Source organism: Triticum urartu, chromosome 3A (assembly GCF_056163025.1).
Source record: "Triticum urartu cultivar PI428250 chromosome 3A, HENAU_Tu73, whole genome shotgun sequence".
NCBI lineage: Eukaryota > Viridiplantae > Streptophyta > Magnoliopsida > Poales > Poaceae > Triticum > Triticum urartu.
In genome coordinates, this window is record NC_141875.1 from 77,240,120 (window position 1) to 77,257,216 (window position 17,097).

General features: G+C 43.5%; 1 protein-coding gene and 1 long non-coding RNA gene across 3 annotated transcripts; one reads left to right on the forward strand and one right to left on the reverse strand.

Annotated features, from left to right (window-relative positions):
- The first annotated feature begins 234 nt into the window (after window positions 1–234).
- On the forward strand, window positions 235–11,477 carry LOC125542954 (homeobox-DDT domain protein RLT3). 2 transcript variants are annotated; one of them, XM_087546440.1, is made up of 18 exons: window positions 235–367; window positions 855–945; window positions 1,044–1,262; window positions 2,108–2,166; window positions 3,804–4,013; window positions 4,126–4,188; window positions 4,403–4,619; window positions 4,705–4,805; window positions 5,320–5,406; window positions 5,485–5,616; window positions 6,835–6,975; window positions 7,144–7,266; window positions 7,367–7,819; window positions 8,668–9,045; window positions 9,156–9,806; window positions 10,009–10,113; window positions 10,222–10,447; window positions 11,096–11,477. In XM_087546440.1, the coding sequence occupies exons 2-18, from the start codon at window positions 855–857 to the stop codon at window positions 11,101–11,103; spliced, it is 3,264 nt and encodes a 1,087-aa protein (XP_087402566.1). In that variant the 5' UTR covers window positions 235–367; the 3' UTR covers window positions 11,104–11,477. The 2 variants fall into 2 exon arrangements, with proteins under 2 accessions (XP_087402566.1, XP_048562139.1); XM_048706182.2 differs by having other exon boundaries at window positions 2,114–2,166.
- A 45-nt stretch (window positions 11,478–11,522) lies between these two features.
- On the reverse strand, window positions 11,523–14,200 carry LOC147978652 (uncharacterized). The gene is made up of 3 exons (XR_015618224.1): window positions 13,657–14,200; window positions 13,484–13,554; window positions 11,523–13,166 (listed from the first exon to the last, which is right to left on the reverse strand). It is a non-coding gene; the product is annotated as an uncharacterized LOC147978652 (long non-coding RNA).
- Window positions 14,201–17,097: the final 2,897 nt, after the last annotated feature.

The following is a 17,097-nucleotide window of genomic DNA, read 5'->3' on the forward strand; positions in this document are numbered from 1 at the left end:
GCCCACTCGTCGGTAAGGGTTTTGGGCGTCGCTCCCCTCTCCCTCCCGCCGCCTCCATTCCCCGCGCCCCCACCCCGGAGCCGGATCACCGCCGCTGAACCCCACCCCCATCCCCGCGCCCACCTCCCACCCCCCCAGCAACACACCTCGCCGCCTCCTCATCCATGGCCGCCGCCTAGAACCCCGCGCCCGCCGGCCACCCAGCAGGACACCGCCTCCCCTCGCCGCCCGTGGCGCACGCCCGCCGCCGTGCCGTCGCCCGCCCCCCGCCTCTCATGCGCGTCGCCTCCATCGCCGTCCCCGTGCCTCCTCGTCGGGACTTCGCTGCCTCCGCCCCGTCCGCGGGCTCTGGCAATTGGGGTTTGAGGTATGAGCTCGTTTCCATCCACTGATTGAGTTAAACCCAACTCACCGGCCTCCGCAATTTCTGGCTCTAAATCCGCCCCCCCCCCCCCCCCCCTCCCTCCTAGCAAGGAAATCCCCCTAGCAACTAGAACCTGGGCTCGAATTTCTCTTGTCAGGAGTAGGCGGCATTAACTCGATGGATAATTAAGCTAGGAGGGCCTCCTGACCAGGCCTGCGATACTGGCCGATTCAGTCGTTGCTTGTAGAAATTTGCCGCTTGAGTCCTAATTTTGTAGCAAGCGTCTGCTCTAGCTGCACCAGGTCCAGTATGTAATTTTGTGCTTACTTGCTGCCCAGTTGTGTTGTGACTGTTCTCAGCATTTAAGCTCTTGAACACAAATTGAGATTCGTGAAGCTACCATTTCCCTGGCCTTTTAGTGTTTTGTAACAGGGTGTTTACTGTCACTCGCCTGCTTTGTGAGCTGAGACCTGATTATGGTTTTCTCCAGATGATGGCCAAAGGATTTCTAGCCAAGAGTGATAATGCAGGGACAAAGAAATCTCCCCTGCAAATCCAGATGTTGGAGAGCTTTTATTCTGGTAGGCATGTGCTAGTGTTTCAAGCTCCTTTCCTGCTGTCATGTCTTATTTTTTGTTGTTCAACTTTTTGTGCTGTGGCTAAAAATTTCTCGATCCAGAGGTACAATATCCGAAGCCGGAGGATCTGACAGAGTATGCGGCATCTGTTGGTTTGACTTACAACCAGGTCAGAATATGGTTCAAAGAGCGGAGGCGGAAAGAGAGGAGACACATGGAAGCTGCAGAGGTTCATGTGGAAACACAAGCTAGTGCAAGATCAAATTGGCCTAGATGTAGCAGCAGCAGGTCTTCCAATTCAAGCCAATCTCCAATGCAAGGTATTGCGGGTTTGCAGCCCGAGGATGACATTACTCTTGGTAGGAGTATGAGCCTTGTAGGAGAGAAACACACACTTCGATCACAAGTCCTGTTTCCGAAGGATTATATTCTGAGGAAAGTCTTCCGCAAGGATGGTCCATCTCTTGGGGGTGATTTCGATCCCCTTCCTGAAAGGGCACATGTCCATGTCAGGGGTCTGTCTCTAGTAGCACTAAAGTTTACTGAGAAAGTCATTTATCATCATAGACATATCTTTCTATCTATGTGTCCCAATAGGTTAAACCATGCAAAAGACCTAATTAAGCTTAATCAACCACACAGTTCTATTAACAACTCTGGTAATTGTCTCATTTTTTGTTTGGTAGGTGTAACACTTCTTATGTTCCATCTCAAAACACTGCCATTTACTGTAATTGTTTATTTACCATGCCATGTAAGTTTCATCCTTCTCTTTCGGCCATGCATTCCCTCATTCTTGTGTCCATCTCAAAACAATACTAATTGTGTTAACGAGTTAGCATGCTATGGAAGTCCCAACCTTTTCGTTGGGCTTCACTCATTTGTAATACGGAGATTGTATCGAGCATCTTGTGCTTGATTGTGTTCGTCCTATTCATTTGTGCTTCAAGTTGTGGTTGCTTTGTAATGGCACTAAACTAGACTTCTGGGTAAACAAGGAAAGTAGAATTAGCAGGATCTGAAAGCACCTTCAATCCCCATTTGATCCTTTCCAACACTAATGCTGCTAACATATTTTGCATACTTCATGTTCGAATTGCATTCTGTAGATGTGGTTAATACCCTCACAATATCATGTTGAATTGATTGATGCTGTTTTTAATAGTTGCAGATACCACAGGACATCATTCCTACCAGGATCAAAGCGTTTTGAAGAAGAGAAAGGTATTGCTTAGGCTGCTCAAGTGTTTTCATTTTCATTTCTAGCACAGCTTTTGTTTCCTGTTGGTGCCGTGCCTCGTCTCACTGTGTGTGGCTAATGACGACTGGTGCTGATAGTCAGTATGGTCAAGCATAATTTTTGGTTTTCTGTACCAGAGCCTTTTAGGAAAGCATAGTCACTAACTCACTATTCAGGCTAAGTACACATTTTCATTGTCGCTTCTAGCACATACTTTTTTTTTCCGTGTTAATTATTGTTTACTGGTTGTTGCCATACCATTTGGTGCCATCATGTGTGTACAATCTAAAAAGCACGGACACGGGGACGGAAAGACGGGGATACGCATACATGGACACGGGATACGGCATTTTTCAAAAAACAACCATTCGGGGATACGGCAGGGTATATAAATATACAGAAAAAATAGCATGTAATAAAAATTTAATGATAATTTTTAGATCAGAGATTTTGTACTGGATATATGTTTTTTGTCAAGGAATTACTGGATATATGTTGCCTCATTTCTATTGATAAAAGACTTTGGGGCAGCCCATAGTCCATACGAACCCTCCACTCAGGCCCATGTAGCTCTCCACTCAGAGCCCATATATGGTCCAGTTCCTGAAACCCTAGACTAGTCAGCTCCTCTAGCCGTTCTCTTCTTGTTTCCTCCAGCCGCCTGAGAGCTGCAGAGAGCAGAAGAAAAGACTGAGCCGCCGCTTATATCTTCTTCCTCGCTGCTGGTTGTAGTCCCCATCTTTCTCCCCGCCCAGTCCTTCTTCCTTGTCGTTGAACGCCTTGCTATCTTCCTCTCTGCTGGACGGATGTTCTTCGTCTGGGGAAGAGCTGGGCTTGGGGGAAACAGCGGCGTCGAGCCGGCGACCAAGAGAGGCGAGTCCAGGCAGCAGCAGCCTCCAGCCTAGGCTGCGGTTGCGAGCTGGATCCCGAGTCCCCACCGTGTCCACACCGTATCTGATGTATCCGATTTCTTTCCCCCTTTTTAATTTGGAAAAGATGGGATACTGCAGGATACGTGTATCCCGGTGTATCCGCGCGGGTCCCCGTATCCCCCTGTACTAGGACGGCATTTCGGCAGTTTCTGCCGTATCCATACTTTGTAGTGTACAATCATGAGCTACTGTCATCTTCTTTGCTGAACTGCTGGTTCTGATCCAGCATTATCTTTATTTTATTATCAGGCCTCTTTTTTGTAATTAGAACAATGGATTCTGGAAACTTTTGGGCCAGGATATACAACACTAAATCCCATGTATTTTGTGGGCGATGCCCCCCACATTTGAATTGGTATAAAAGATTTACAGTCCCTGCCTTAGTATCACTTTTATTCAGCTATTTGCCGTAACAATCTTTCTGAAGGCACTCTAATGTTCATTTTTATTCGGTTAGATGTAAGATTAGAGATCCACCGTATTTGTTTCTTAAAATTCTTGTGTTATTTTGTCAGTTGCTGATTGACAAATTATTTTAGTGCCTGAGATGAAGATGCTGTTAGCTAAACTGACCTTTTGTGCTTATTGTGCCTTTTTGTAATTGTAATCCATGTTAATTTGTTTCCATTTGTTATATTGAGACCTGTAACGTCAGGTGCCCACCTTTCTAAAAAAATGTTCATCTGCAGATCATGTCGCCTACTGCTCAGAGATCCACTTTGCCATTTGAGAACAATGATCCTGTGAGGAAGCATGGAAAGGGCAAAGGTTTAATGACAGTGTGGCATGCAATGTATTCCCAAACTGCAGAAATTCAAGATTGCTCCAGTTTCATTGATGAAAGTGGTTGCTTGAGGTCATTGAGACCATTCGAAGATTTTGGTGGAAAGCTTGCCCAAGTAAAGTTGCTTATTTAATTTGGTCTGATACAGCCTATGTTATTTGAAACTTTAGTAGTTGTATATTCTGAATTAGCAACTCAGAATTTCCTCCTTTTAACCTTATGTGCAGAAACAAACTTTGCCACGGAAGAAAGTAAACAAAAAGAGTAGACCTGCACCGAGTAAAAGAAAGGTAAGCTTTATTACTTGGAGAAATCCACATATGGAGATAATGAGCTAACTTTTAGTCCTCTAGAATGCGAATCTAGACCTGTAAAGTTATTAACTGGCGGTCATTTAGAAGGAAAGCATTTTTTGCTGTTGCAATTTGACCTTTTTAATCTGGTTAAATGAAACTTAATCTGCCTTTTGTGTAGTACACTAATGGTGATTTCTCGCTATTTTAGGTGACATGTGGCAGAGTTACTGATTTGAAGGAGCATCCTCTAGTGGAGTGCCATCTTTCAGTTGATGAATCAGAATCCTCAGAACTACGAACTGAACATGCTACTTTAGTTGATGATGAGGAGCTTGAGCTCAGTGAGCTACAAGCAGGTCCTAATCCGTTAAGATGTTCAGCTCATATTTCTTCAACTGGGAGACATGGCTGCCCCCTTTGTAAAGGTTTGCAATATCATCTTCTACCTCTTTGTTCTCATTTTTTTCCAATATAAGCCAATTTACTTAAGCATTAGTGCTTCTCTTGCAGATTTACTTGCCAGGTTTCCTCCAACAAGTGTCAGGATGAAACAGCCATTTCCCACAAAACCTTGGGAGTCATCACCTGAAATGGTGAAAAAGCTCTTCCAGGTTAAATGCAACACATTACTTTGAGAATACATGAGTAGTATTATCATCATTAATGGAATTTACCTTAGATGAAATGAAAAAAAGCTCATGATCAGTCTGTCCAACTTCTATATTCTATTAACTTATGGAATTTACTGTATAGTGAATGATCATACATGTCTTGTGCTGGTAGTGGAACAAGACTGGCTTCAATAATCTTTTCATACTGGTACCAATTTTGTTCATGAATCCAACCAGTAGTTTACCGGATTTAGTTGCATCTGGACAGCAGGAATATTAGACATGTCTCCTATAATATATTTGGTTATTTTGTTTGGAACATTAATGGCCTAAGCATGTTGTTAAAAATCTCAATAGCCCATATGTACATGGTTAACTGAAAAATTCTTTCTTCCTTCACTTATTGTTTGTGTTACTGCCGTGCTCGTAGATTTTAGTGCGCCCACCTTTCCTCAACCAGTTTTCATGTTGAAACTGTGGCCAGCATCTGTTAATTCGAAAATATTCTTGGCAGGTTGTCCGGTTTGTCTACACACATTTTGGTAGTATGGATGTTCATCCCTTTACGTTTGATGAGTTTGCACAAGCATTCCATGACAAGGTGAAATTTTTGTTAAATCTCCCTGAAATTGGTATAATTTTCTGTATTGTTTTCTTACTGTGCAAATGTGACCTCCAGGACTCCTTGTTGTTGGGGAAAGTACATGTCAGTCTTCTCAAGCTACTTATGTTAAACACAGAAAGGGGCAGCGGCAGTGTGTTTGTACCAAGATCGTCTAAAGATAGCAGATTCTCAAGCTTTCTGAACTTTGTGAGTTTTGAAATGTGCTGTACACTTTAGTTCATTTCAAAGATAGAATTACATTGTGCTTATTCTAGAGCTATTGTGCTATGGCGTCATTTCAGCATTGTCAGACAGTTCACAGCTGAATTTTGAATGAGTGGAGAACCTAGTAGTAGGTTCATTTTATTAGTTTTTGTCAGTCTGATTGTACCTTGTTGGGTATATTTATTTATGTTAGCAGAAGTATTGGCGAGTTTGTTGCACATTGTGTTAAGTTTATAGTTCGAATATAATGCTGCATTCAGAAGTCAAAGTATATGGTCTTAGACTAGTGCTGGAGTTGAGCAATTTGTCGAGCGGTTCCATTACCATGCACTTTTTTTTTGTTATGCTCCTGTTCCAGTCTACTCTGGATATCAAGTTAATGATTTCCTTGAAGAACAATATGGTCCTACAGGGTTTAATGAATGACAGCGTAGGATGGATCGGCTTTGTTTTCTAGTAGCACGTGGCTACTGACTTGTGTTCATCGTAATTCATTACATTGAGTAACAGTGATCGTGCAATAGCCAATAAGTGTGACATCAACATGATCCTTATCTTTCTATATGGTCTGATAAATCATACTACTTTCTGTGAAGAAACTGACTATGCTATTCTTCTCATATTTACATTTATTTAGTTCCATGACTTTGTCAATTGCAGCACCAAACTTCTGTTTCAGTTGAGGTGTTCGTCTTGTCATACTCCGTTTTTACTTAGTCCATGTATTAGCTTTGGTCAAAGTCAAGCTTTGTAAACTTTGACAAAGTTTATAAACAAAAGTATTAACATATACAATGACAAATCAATACCATTAGATTCATTATTGAATGTACTTTCACATCATCTAGATTTGTTATGGTAAATGTTTATATTGTTTTCTGTAAACTTGGTCAAACTTTATGAAGTTTGACTTCAGTCAAATCTAATATGCAGAGTAAATAAAAACGGAGGGAGTACTACCCATAGAATGCGGACCAGAGTCCGAGTTTCACTGAGCAAGTAATTGTCTTGCTTTCTTTTCTTATAGATTCGACGGGAGGTAACTAGATAGAGTTCAGACTACTTGATGCTGCTTCATTAGGGTGAATGTCTTGAATGGATGGATAAGAGAACTGTCATCCTGCATACCTGCTTCCTGTTTGAAGAACTTATCTGAAAAATGAAATAGCTAAATGGTTTGCCTCTATGTTTCTCTTTCAGGTTAGAGAACAAGAATTCGATGTGAATTTTTGGATCAAATCCCTGAATTCTCTTACTTGGGTTGAAATACTACGCCAGGTTCTGGTTGCTTCAGGTTTTGGTTCAGATCATCATATGCTGAATCGGAATTTCTTTAACAAGGTACTTAATGAGACACCTCACTATTCTAGATCTAATACTTGTATGTGGGTGTGCATGCCTTTCTGGTTACAGCTACCAATATTTGTATATATGCTGTAGCAATAGATTCCCCCTACAAGTACTTATATTATGTTTCAAAGTAACGTATATCCTTCTATTCAATTATAGGAGAAAAATCAAATGGTTAAGTATGGGTTACGTCCTCGTACACTGAAAGGTGAATTGTTTGCACTATTGTCTAAGAAAGGAAGCGGTGGGTTAAAGGTTGCTGAACTTGCCAAATCACCACAGGTAGTATCAGAAATAAACTGTTCATATTGATGATAGCTGGCCTTCTGTATATACTTTTGGTTGAGTATCTCCGTGGCATTTACTTGATTGTTCTCTTCAGATTATTGGTCTTAATCTCTCTGGCGCATCAGAAGTAGAGCAGCTTATTTTCTCCACTCTCTCTAGTGACATCACATTGTTTGAGAAGATTGCGCCTTCTGCATATCGTCTCCGTGTTGATCCTCGGATTAAAGGAAAAGAAGATTCTAGATCAGATACCGAGGATTCTGGAACTGTTGATGATGATGGGGATGCTAGCAGCAGTGGTGATGAATCTGATGGTCCACAAGAGAGTTATCCTGAGCATGAAAGTAGAATTATCAGGTGGAGACAGAAAAACGTACATAAAAATATGAATAAATGCAGTGAAATTGATGAAAGTTATTCCGGAGAACGATGGCTACTGGGGTTGATGGAAGGCGAGTACTCAGACCTAAGCATCGATGAGAAGCTGGATTGCTTGGTTGCTTTGATAGATGTTGTTTCTGGTGCTGGTTCTGTTCCAAGGCTTGAGGTAACCTTCACTCTTTTCTGGTATATTTCAATTGCAACATCTCATCTTTGTTCAAGGCATCATTGCTTAAACCTTACTCCCTCCGACCCAAAATAAGTGTAGCAGTTTTGAGCTGAGGTTAGTTCAACCTTAGTTCAAAACTGCGACGCTTATTATGTGGATCGGAGGGAGTACTGAACTTGCAAAATGACCATCCAGGACTTAAAAGGATCATTATTCTTTTTTCATTATTGTTAATGTTGCCCTGTATGACGTTTTCTGGCTGACTATAGTGCTCTGTCTTGGTAATGTAACTACATAAATAGTTTGGATGTTCTTAGAAGTGATCAGATGAGATAAGAGAGCAAGGTCTCATTCTTTAGAAGATTATGGCATTATTTCAGTTTTTTCTTTTAAATCATCCACCCATGAACCATTTATGCAAATTTACCTCCACTGAATTTTCTTCTTTTGTTGATGTGCTTTATTCAGTTCTCCACAACTAACATAAATGATCGCACTTATAATTGATTATCCTAAGTTCCTAACTACACTATGATTGTGTCTCCTTACGGCTTAGGCAGAATTAGGAGAAATGGACATTTTAAGTAGATACTACTTTCATTAGGATATGTTAAGTGGATAGTGCCTGCCTTAGGTTACCGTATAACTCATTTGAAGTATTCGAAGTGAAAATACATACAATAGCCAGTGCCATTCTCAGTTGTTGGGAAACTTAATCTTGGATAATTTTGTTGTGTTCACGTTCCAAATTAAAGCTCAGCCTTCATACAAATGTTCTATTCTCTATTTGTATGCCCTGTTGGAAAGCTGCAGAATCTTATATTATTGTTTTCTACCTTTCATAGGAACCACAAAGTGTCCTGTCTAACATACAGAGAGCACAGTCGCATGCCTCAGGTGGGAAGATAAAGAAGTGTACAAGAACCATTTATCAATCTAGTGACGAGTACTTAAATAGACCAGGAAGCTCGCACAGTTTTGATTCTTCCATGCAAGGACAGTCAGGAAGCCTGAGGAGTCAGGATTACATTGCCGACTCTGGAGCTAACGAATCACCCACAGGATTTGCACATCAGCCACAAATTGTTCTCTTAGGATCAGATCGCAGATATAACAATTACTGGCTCTTCCTTGGCCCTTGTAGAGCAGATGATCCAGGGCACCGTAGGGTTTACTTTGAGTCCTCAGAAGATGGTCACTGGGAAGTGATAGATTCACCACAGGTTGCCCACCTGCTTAATTTGCGTAGCATCTAAATTTGCCTCTTATTTAATCACTTGAGGTTAAACTTCCACAAATAAAGTTACCGGCTCTTTTTTTGTTTGCATTGCAGGATTTACTGTCGCTGTTGTCTGTCCTAGACATCAGAGGCACCAGGGAAGCTCATCTTCTTGCATCAATGAAAAAGAGGCAATCATGTCTTTTTGAAGGCATGAAAAAACACTTGGAAGATGGGTGTGTAGTTGCGCTCACAGCATCATCTGATTCTTCTCGTTCCGAGACAAGCAGTGGAAACAGATATTCACCCAAGCCAAGTAGTGGAGATGGAGCTTCACCCCTATCAGACATTGACAGTGCTTCTGTTCCAACATATCTAGCTGGTAATCTTCAAAATGCATCATCTGCAATAGGAATTGGAGTTGGGAGGAGAAGTGATGAGAAGATGTTGAAGTGGGAAAGGTTGCAAGCGTTAGATAAATGGATCTGGACTTCTTTCTATTCTTCCCTTACTGCTGTTAAGTGTGGCAAGAGATCATTTAAAGAATCACTCGTTCATTGTGAAAATTGTCATGATCTGTATTGGAGAGATGAAAAACATTGCAGAATATGCCACTCTACTTTTGAGGTTGGTTTTGATCTTGAAGAAAGATATGCTATACATGTGGCAACATGCAGGGAGCCTGAGGATTTGTACGATGTGCCAAATCATAAAGTTCTTCCTTCGCAGCTACAGGCACTTAAAGCAGCCATTCATGCTATTGAGGTGAGTACTAGAAAATGGTTGTTCTACGCAGAGTTTAGTGTCTGGGATCTACTTCGTTAAGAAACTATGATACATGGTGACTCAAAGTTGAGTTATGTTGCTGTATTGGATCGCCATTCACTTGTTTGATCACAAATAGCATATGTATTTCATAGCAGCTTCTTAATCATATTTTGTCCTCATTTTGTGTGTGCTGATGTAGGCACGCATGCCTACGGCAGCTTTCACTGGTTTGTGGATGAAGTCTTCACACAACCTGTGGGTTAAGCGGCTGCGACGGACATCATCATTACCAGAGCTTTTGCAGGTCAGTATCTTTTTCCTGTTTACATTGTAATATCAGAACATTCATTCAGTTTCAGGTAATTTATACAGTATGCACTGTCTTTTGTTTTGCCATGTTTCTTCCCTGCAGGTTCTTGTTGATTTTGTTGGGGCAATTGATGAGGATTGGTTGTACCAACGCTCATCAGCAGTAAGCTTTAGTTCATATGTGGATGACATTACTGTATACTTTCAAACGATGCCACAAACGACGTCTGCAGTTGCACTCTGGGTTGTCAAATTGGATGCCCTCATTGCACCTCATTTGGCACAAGCTGATTCTGGCAGAGGATTAGGCAAAGGGTCCATACAGACAAGTATGTATTTGGCTGATTCTCAATATTATCTACTCCCTCCGTTCTGATGAATAAGGCATATTTCGTTTTGTTAAGACAAGACTTTGACCAACAATTACTCTTTTAATATTTGATTTATGTGATACAAAATCACTATCATAACAAAGTACTTCCAAATACGAATCAAGTGACACAAATTTCATGTTATATAACGTTGTAACGAAGCAACATACGCCTTACTTTTGGGAATGGAGGGAGTAATGTTTAATATGCTTCTTATATTTGCGATTTGTCTTAATTTACTGCTCCCCCGTCCCATAATATAATATCGTTTCGCAAGATAAGCTTGCAAAACGATCTTATATTATGGGACGGAGGGAGTACAATCAATGCCTTTGTTCCTATGAAGCACTTGCCTTTGAAATTATTATCAGAACAGCAGCCTGGAACATAAATGATCACATGAGCCCAGCAATTATTCAACAGTACCAGTACTAGAAACAGTATTAGGGAAACCTTTATCTGATATATATGCCATTTGTGACTGTATGCCATCCTCGTGTGTGGCTATACTATTCATTCTAGCTACTCCTTCGGAATTTTGATGCTAACATTTTTTTCAGTGTTGGGTCATTCCTCCAATAATATTTTGTGTATTATACAATGCAGGAGCGTAGGCATGCTTGAGATTGCTAGGAAGGTACTAGATGGATTATTTTGTGTGGTGCCCCAGCTGCCACCACTCTTTTTTTTGCATCAGTTTCAATCTTTCGATTGATGCCCGCGCTTTTTCTCGAGGCGAGACGAGCATGATGCCCTTTTTTTTTGCCTTCATCTTGATGCCTTCAGCTTTGAGGTTACGATCTTGAACTGTGCAGAAGCCACGGCATCTCCGTAGGATGGTGTGTGTACAATAATGTAAACACTAAGAAATTCTTTGTTAATAATCATTGCTCCGGCTTTGTAATTTCCTTTTTGTACTCGAAGTGGTCAGCGAGGCACCTGACTGGATAACACAATACCTAGTTTCATGAAATAGAAGGGCTATATAGATCTTTTTGCCAGTTTGCTAGGTTGGGTAGGTTGGTAGGTCTTCTGGTTGCAGGAGAACATGGCGCCCTGCTGTGCTACTTTGTGCATTCCCGTTGTGCTTCAGGACATTGTGGAGCTTGTCTGCTATTGGTATTTTTTGCGTTGCATAGTTTTGATATTTATATCCGTGGGTTTGCCGCCAGGGCACTTCATATTTTTTATTCCTAATCATTAAAGGACTCGGAGGAAATTAATTAGAGAAAGGATGAAGCCTGAAATGAGCATCAATTTTGCTGAACGCAGCCAGTTCAAAAATAGTGCTACAAAGACCGTACGCATTTTTTGGTGAACTTTGACCGTCAATTTGACTAAATAAAGTCAGTTTGACTAAACTTCTATGCCGCCCAGCTTATATATTGGTACAATTGTAAGTCCAAATATATCTCAAAATGTGTACGAACCTTGTGAACAGAAAATGCAGCTGAAAGGATTTTTCACTAGGTTTCTTATTATAAGAGAATTAAAATGCAGTAGTTCATGTATGATCTTCTTTCCGAACCCTGCTTGACTCAATAAGCGAGCCTACGTTGGGTCTTATGTTCCAGATAATCAAGTTAAACTAGATCATTGATGACGCGCGTTGCTGTGCCCATCTATTTATACAATGAAATGGTAGAAATTTTGATAAATATATGGCCATATGAAATAATTGAACTTGCTTAAATGTAACCATACATTAGTTTTTTTAGTACCATAACCATACATTAGTTGGTAGTCCAAGAAAATCTTTTATATATATACATACACTCGGTAAAAGCAAGGTCACATATAAATTGACTTGGTATAATAGTATACACAACAATTTATATAGTAAATACAACTAATCGGTACAAATAATGAGATACTAGGCAATAAGAAATAGATTGCTTTCATGGTGCATAAATGAAATCTTCAAATGCCTCTACCGAAGAGCCACCATGTTTGGAAACAAAAAAGAATTATGTCAGCCTAATGCACCTGGCTATTTCTTGTGGAGGGCACACATTCGTCGGACAACACCTAACAAGGATTAAATTAGTTGCAATACCAAATAATGATATACTAAATACTACCATACAAGCAGCAGCGGGGATATGTTGTAATCATGTTGTCCATTTTTGTTTGCTTGTTTTGTTAAAGAGCAACCAGGCTGAAAGATATATGTAAGGAAGTGGCAGACCAGCAATTCCATTTATATACATTAAAAAGGCTTACCAAAACAAACTAGCATGGAAAATGGTGTCGCTACACTTGCACGAATTAAATAACGTCCAAACTTACCAATAGCCCAGGTAACCCAAAAACACATGCACAGACATGCAAGAGTATCACTATTACCTGGGAGAACTCTTACAACTGCGATGCACCATCATTTTTTTTTCTTTTTTGGGAACTGCCCTCTTCATTTTATTCATCTTGACGGATCACATCTGATTGCAGAATGTCAATCAGAAATTCAGGGATTACAAAGGGAGAAACAAAGTCTGACTGTAAACCTAGAGCTCTTTAGCACATGTATGAGCAGCAAAATTTGCTTCTCGTCACGTCTAACTCAGATCAAAACCCTGAAAATGTTGGAGATATGTACGCATCTCCGAGATAATGTGATGCACCATCAGCTGATTCAGGAGGCCCGTCCTCTTGCTATCAGCAGCTTTAGAGGTCCCTTCTGTTAAAGAAAAATGATATCATCGGCCAGTTTTGATTGCTTCTGTATCCGGCTTTGGTTTAAAGGTTCATTGTAAAAGGTGCAGCCATTAAAGAAGAAATGTAGAATATAATATGTCTAGAAGGTCAACTGTTCAATTTACTTATGGTCTTAAGAAAAAAAATTCAACTACCCTGGCAACATATTGGCTTTGCAGTAGTATCAGGAATTCAAGATACATGAAGACACAACAGGAAAAAAGATACACTGAGAAGATAGTCACATTTATGAAACATCTTTCATCGTGTTTCTACGGAGGGATCAATGTCAGAACTTGCCTGAGATCTCATCGCTGCGGCGCTCGGCACATGGCTTCCAAGATGTGGATTCTCCATAGAGAGTTGCTTACCTGAATGGTGACAACACCAAGCCAAGCCAATCAAACGAACGTTAAAACTGATTTCCACACAAAGATTCCCCTATATGCACGCTGAGCTCAACATCACATTACCCCGGGGCACTGGAGCCGAATCCCATCTTTGCCGCACAGGTAAGGCTCGTTTTATGGTCCAATAAAACCACGAATTTCAGTAAGCATGACGGATCCCGACGAGATGCAACGTAGATCGATGGGACAAGGACTCGCGAGGTGCGACCAGGCGGAAGGGGCGGACACGAGCGTGCCGAGGAGGAGGCAGGTGAGGACGGCGAGCGGGATCCGGTAGGAGGCCAGGGCCGATGGCGACCGGGGGTCCTCGAGCGTGATGGAGGCGCGGACGGGGACAGGTCGTGGGTACCTCTGGTGGAGCGGAGGGGACGAGCGCAGCACGCCGTCCTTGCCGCCGTCGCCGCCGCCCCGTGGGGAGGCGAGGAAGGGAGAGGAGGCGAGGAGGCCTTCGTGTCACGCTTCGTGGGCGAGCCTGAGGCGCGGGCCGCCACCGCCATCCTGGCGTGCCACAGCTCGAATGTAGATGCTGGAGTAGGGTGCATAGCCAGGGAGGGAAACATTATATAGTACCACCGGGCATAAGAAAGGTTTGTGACTTTACTAGCCATGAATGAATAATACCCCATGATTGTGAGCTTCAAGGAGGGCAGAGCAGTTTCCAGTAGAGGAGGGCCATGATTGCTAGCTTGAAGGAGAGAAGAGCGGTTTCAAACAGGCGATGCATCCTGAATCTGGCACGCGCTGGATTGGATTGCCCCGACCCGGATTCCGCTCCTTTGTCGCTGGGATCGACCGGATAGACTCGATTCCATCCGAGTAAAATGCATCATAAGTCCTAAAACTATCGGAGGTGTATCAGTTTAGTCCTATAACTTTGAAACTGCATTTTTGGGTCCTAAAACTATCAGAGGTGTGTCAGTTTAGTCCTATAACTTCGAAACTGCACTTTTGGGCCCTAAACTATCGAAGGTGTGTCAGTTTAGTCCTATAACTTTGAAACAGCAGTTGTGGGTCCCAAAACTATGTAAGTTTGTTTCTCTTACGTCCTAAGCTTGCATGGTTAGCATTGACCCACCAACGAGTCACTTGGAAATGCTTGGATTGTAGCCACGTTGACCCGACCCAATGGGCCCACCAGGTTAAGTTATGAAAGGTAAATATGCAACAAAAAAACTAGAGCGTTGTCTCGCCTCATTCTCACGCGCTCGTCTTCTCCCACGCATAGAATGCTCAGAGGCGACGGTACAGAGGCCATCAGTGGAATGATGGTTTGAGCTCCAGCGAGGAGAGTAGACCGGTCATCTCAGCCCCTCCCCCAACAGTAGCAGAACGACACGTCGCACAACATCCAATTGGTACCCACCTATGGCTACTACTAGGGTTGTGTCACTCTCGACGACCTCTGCGCCAGCTTTGCAGTTTCTACGCACTCCTCTGTGTCGCCCGACAGCTCACCACCTATGTCCATGCTCGTGCCCAAACAACAACCTGCACGGCCAACTCTACGGCATGGGTGTTGGGGCAACGATGATATCATCAAACAGAGAGAGAGAGAGAGAGAGAGAGAGAGGTGGGATGGCGTACTCCATCCCAATTGGCTCGGGATCTCCCCGGCGGCCTCGCCGAGGGAGAGGGATGTCGTCCTTCATGCCGACTAGCTCGGGGTCTCCACGACGGTCACGCCAAACCTCCCAGGGAGGCTACCGTGCAGCTCATGGCCATGTAGGTGGTGGGCATGCGGGTTGCAGGACACACTGCAACGTGGAAGCGTATGTACCACTTTGGGGGACATAAACACATACAAAGGGCTCATTTGAAAAAATGCACCATGGATGGTGGCCATGCAAGATTAGGACCTCAGATGAACAAACATACATAGTTTTGAGACCCAAAACTGCAATTTTGAAGTTATGGGACTAAAATGACACACCTCTAATAGTTTTAGGACCCAAAAGTGCAGTTTCGAAGTTATAGGACTAAACCGACACACTTCCGATAGTTTTAGGACCCAAAAGTGCAGTTTGAAAGTTATAGGACTAAACTGACACACCTATGATAGTTTTAGGACTTGTGATGCATTTTACTCATTCCATCCCTCACCCCGTCTTCAATGGGTGGAACCGGCTGCTCCTCTCCGATCGCTGGGAAGGATCGATCGGGATTGGGCGAGTGTATAAATCGGACTAGAATTGATGCGGTCTCGATCCCATCCCTCGCCCCGTCTTCAATGGATGGAATTGGCCGCATCGACCGCTCCTCTCCTCCGATCGCTGGGGTCGACCGGCGGTCTCGTTCCCTCAGGCTCGATCGGATCGGGATTGGGCGAGTGGATAAATAGGACTGGATTCGGGAGTGGATGGACCGGTCGCTCGTAGGCCTACCTCCTTCAAACGGGCTGCCGGCTGGCCGAAGGCCCAATGCACCAGAAGCGTTCGTTTCGGCCTGTGGAGCAGCACCCCACAGGACAGCTGGGCCAGATTAGCCACACTGCGAAACAGATTGCTTTTCACATTAAATCTAACGGCTAGGAACTCTCAAATCAATAAAATGGACGGCCGAAAACCCAAATCGCTGGGAGGGCAGGGATTAGGTGTAGTTATACTGTCCTTAATGGCCCCGTCCAGGGTCCAGGAGCTAACACAAAAGACGTGTTACGGCATATCTCTCTCAAGGTAGTTTTGGTGATTGATGACAACATATTTGCGGACTAATCTTGTGCTTTGAATAATTCACAGATTCTCCCCTGACACGAGACGCCTTCTTCCCCTTGGAGTGTATTACAAGACGGTGTAGCTCTTTCGTTTCTTTCTCGGTGTACTAGTTGCGTAGAGGGCACCGTACTATCAAGAGGGGGTCCGCTGGGGTTTTGCATGGGTGGAATCATCACGTACACATCAGCTTCTCACCCTCCGAGCATTTCCTTTCCATTGAAGAGATCTCTCCTCTCTCTTCCTTGTCCTGTCTGGGTCAAAGCGGTACTACCGCGCACCCAGCGGTAGTACCGCTGAGGAGCCACAAGCGGCAGTACCACTCCGCAGCGGTAGTACCGCCCGTGGCTCCACAGCAGTAGTACCGCTGGGGGCCTGGCACCTCCGCCTTGTCCTCAGCATCTTTGAGAGATTTCTTCTCTCTCTCTCTCTCTCTCTCTCTCTCTCTCGCCCCAGTGGTAGTACCGCACTGCCTGCGGTACTACGGCCGAAGGGTCACAAGCGGTAGTACCGCTCCACAGCGGTACTACCGCCCTTGACCCCACTGCCGTAGTACCGCTGGGCAGTCTGGCTCCTACTGCCTCGATTTGAGAGGTCTTTTTCTCGTGTCGGGTTTTGCGGCACTAGTCACGGTTGTAGTGGCGGTAGTACCGTTCCAGGAGCGGTAGTACCTCCCTACCACCACGGTAGTACCGCATTTGGGTCTGTTCCCTACTGGTCTCCTCAGCGCGGCAGTACCGCTGGCTGGCGCGGCAGTACCGTTGTCCCGGCGGTAGTACCGCCCCCTCTCAGCGGT

What these genes read in the sequence shown, in the direction of transcription:
- LOC125542954 (XM_087546440.1), top strand. Translation starts at nt 855, where the DNA reads ATGATGGCCAAAGGATTTCTAGCCAAGAGTGATAATGCAGGGACAAAG. An exon ending in AACTTGCCAAATCACCACAG is followed by an intron (nt 7,267 to 7,366) that starts GTAGTATCAGAA and finishes TGTTCTCTTCAG; the next exon opens with ATTATTGGTCTTAATCTCTC. An exon ending in CAGCCATTCATGCTATTGAG is followed by an intron (nt 9,807 to 10,008) that starts GTGAGTACTAGA and finishes GTGCTGATGTAG; the next exon opens with GCACGCATGCCTACGGCAGC.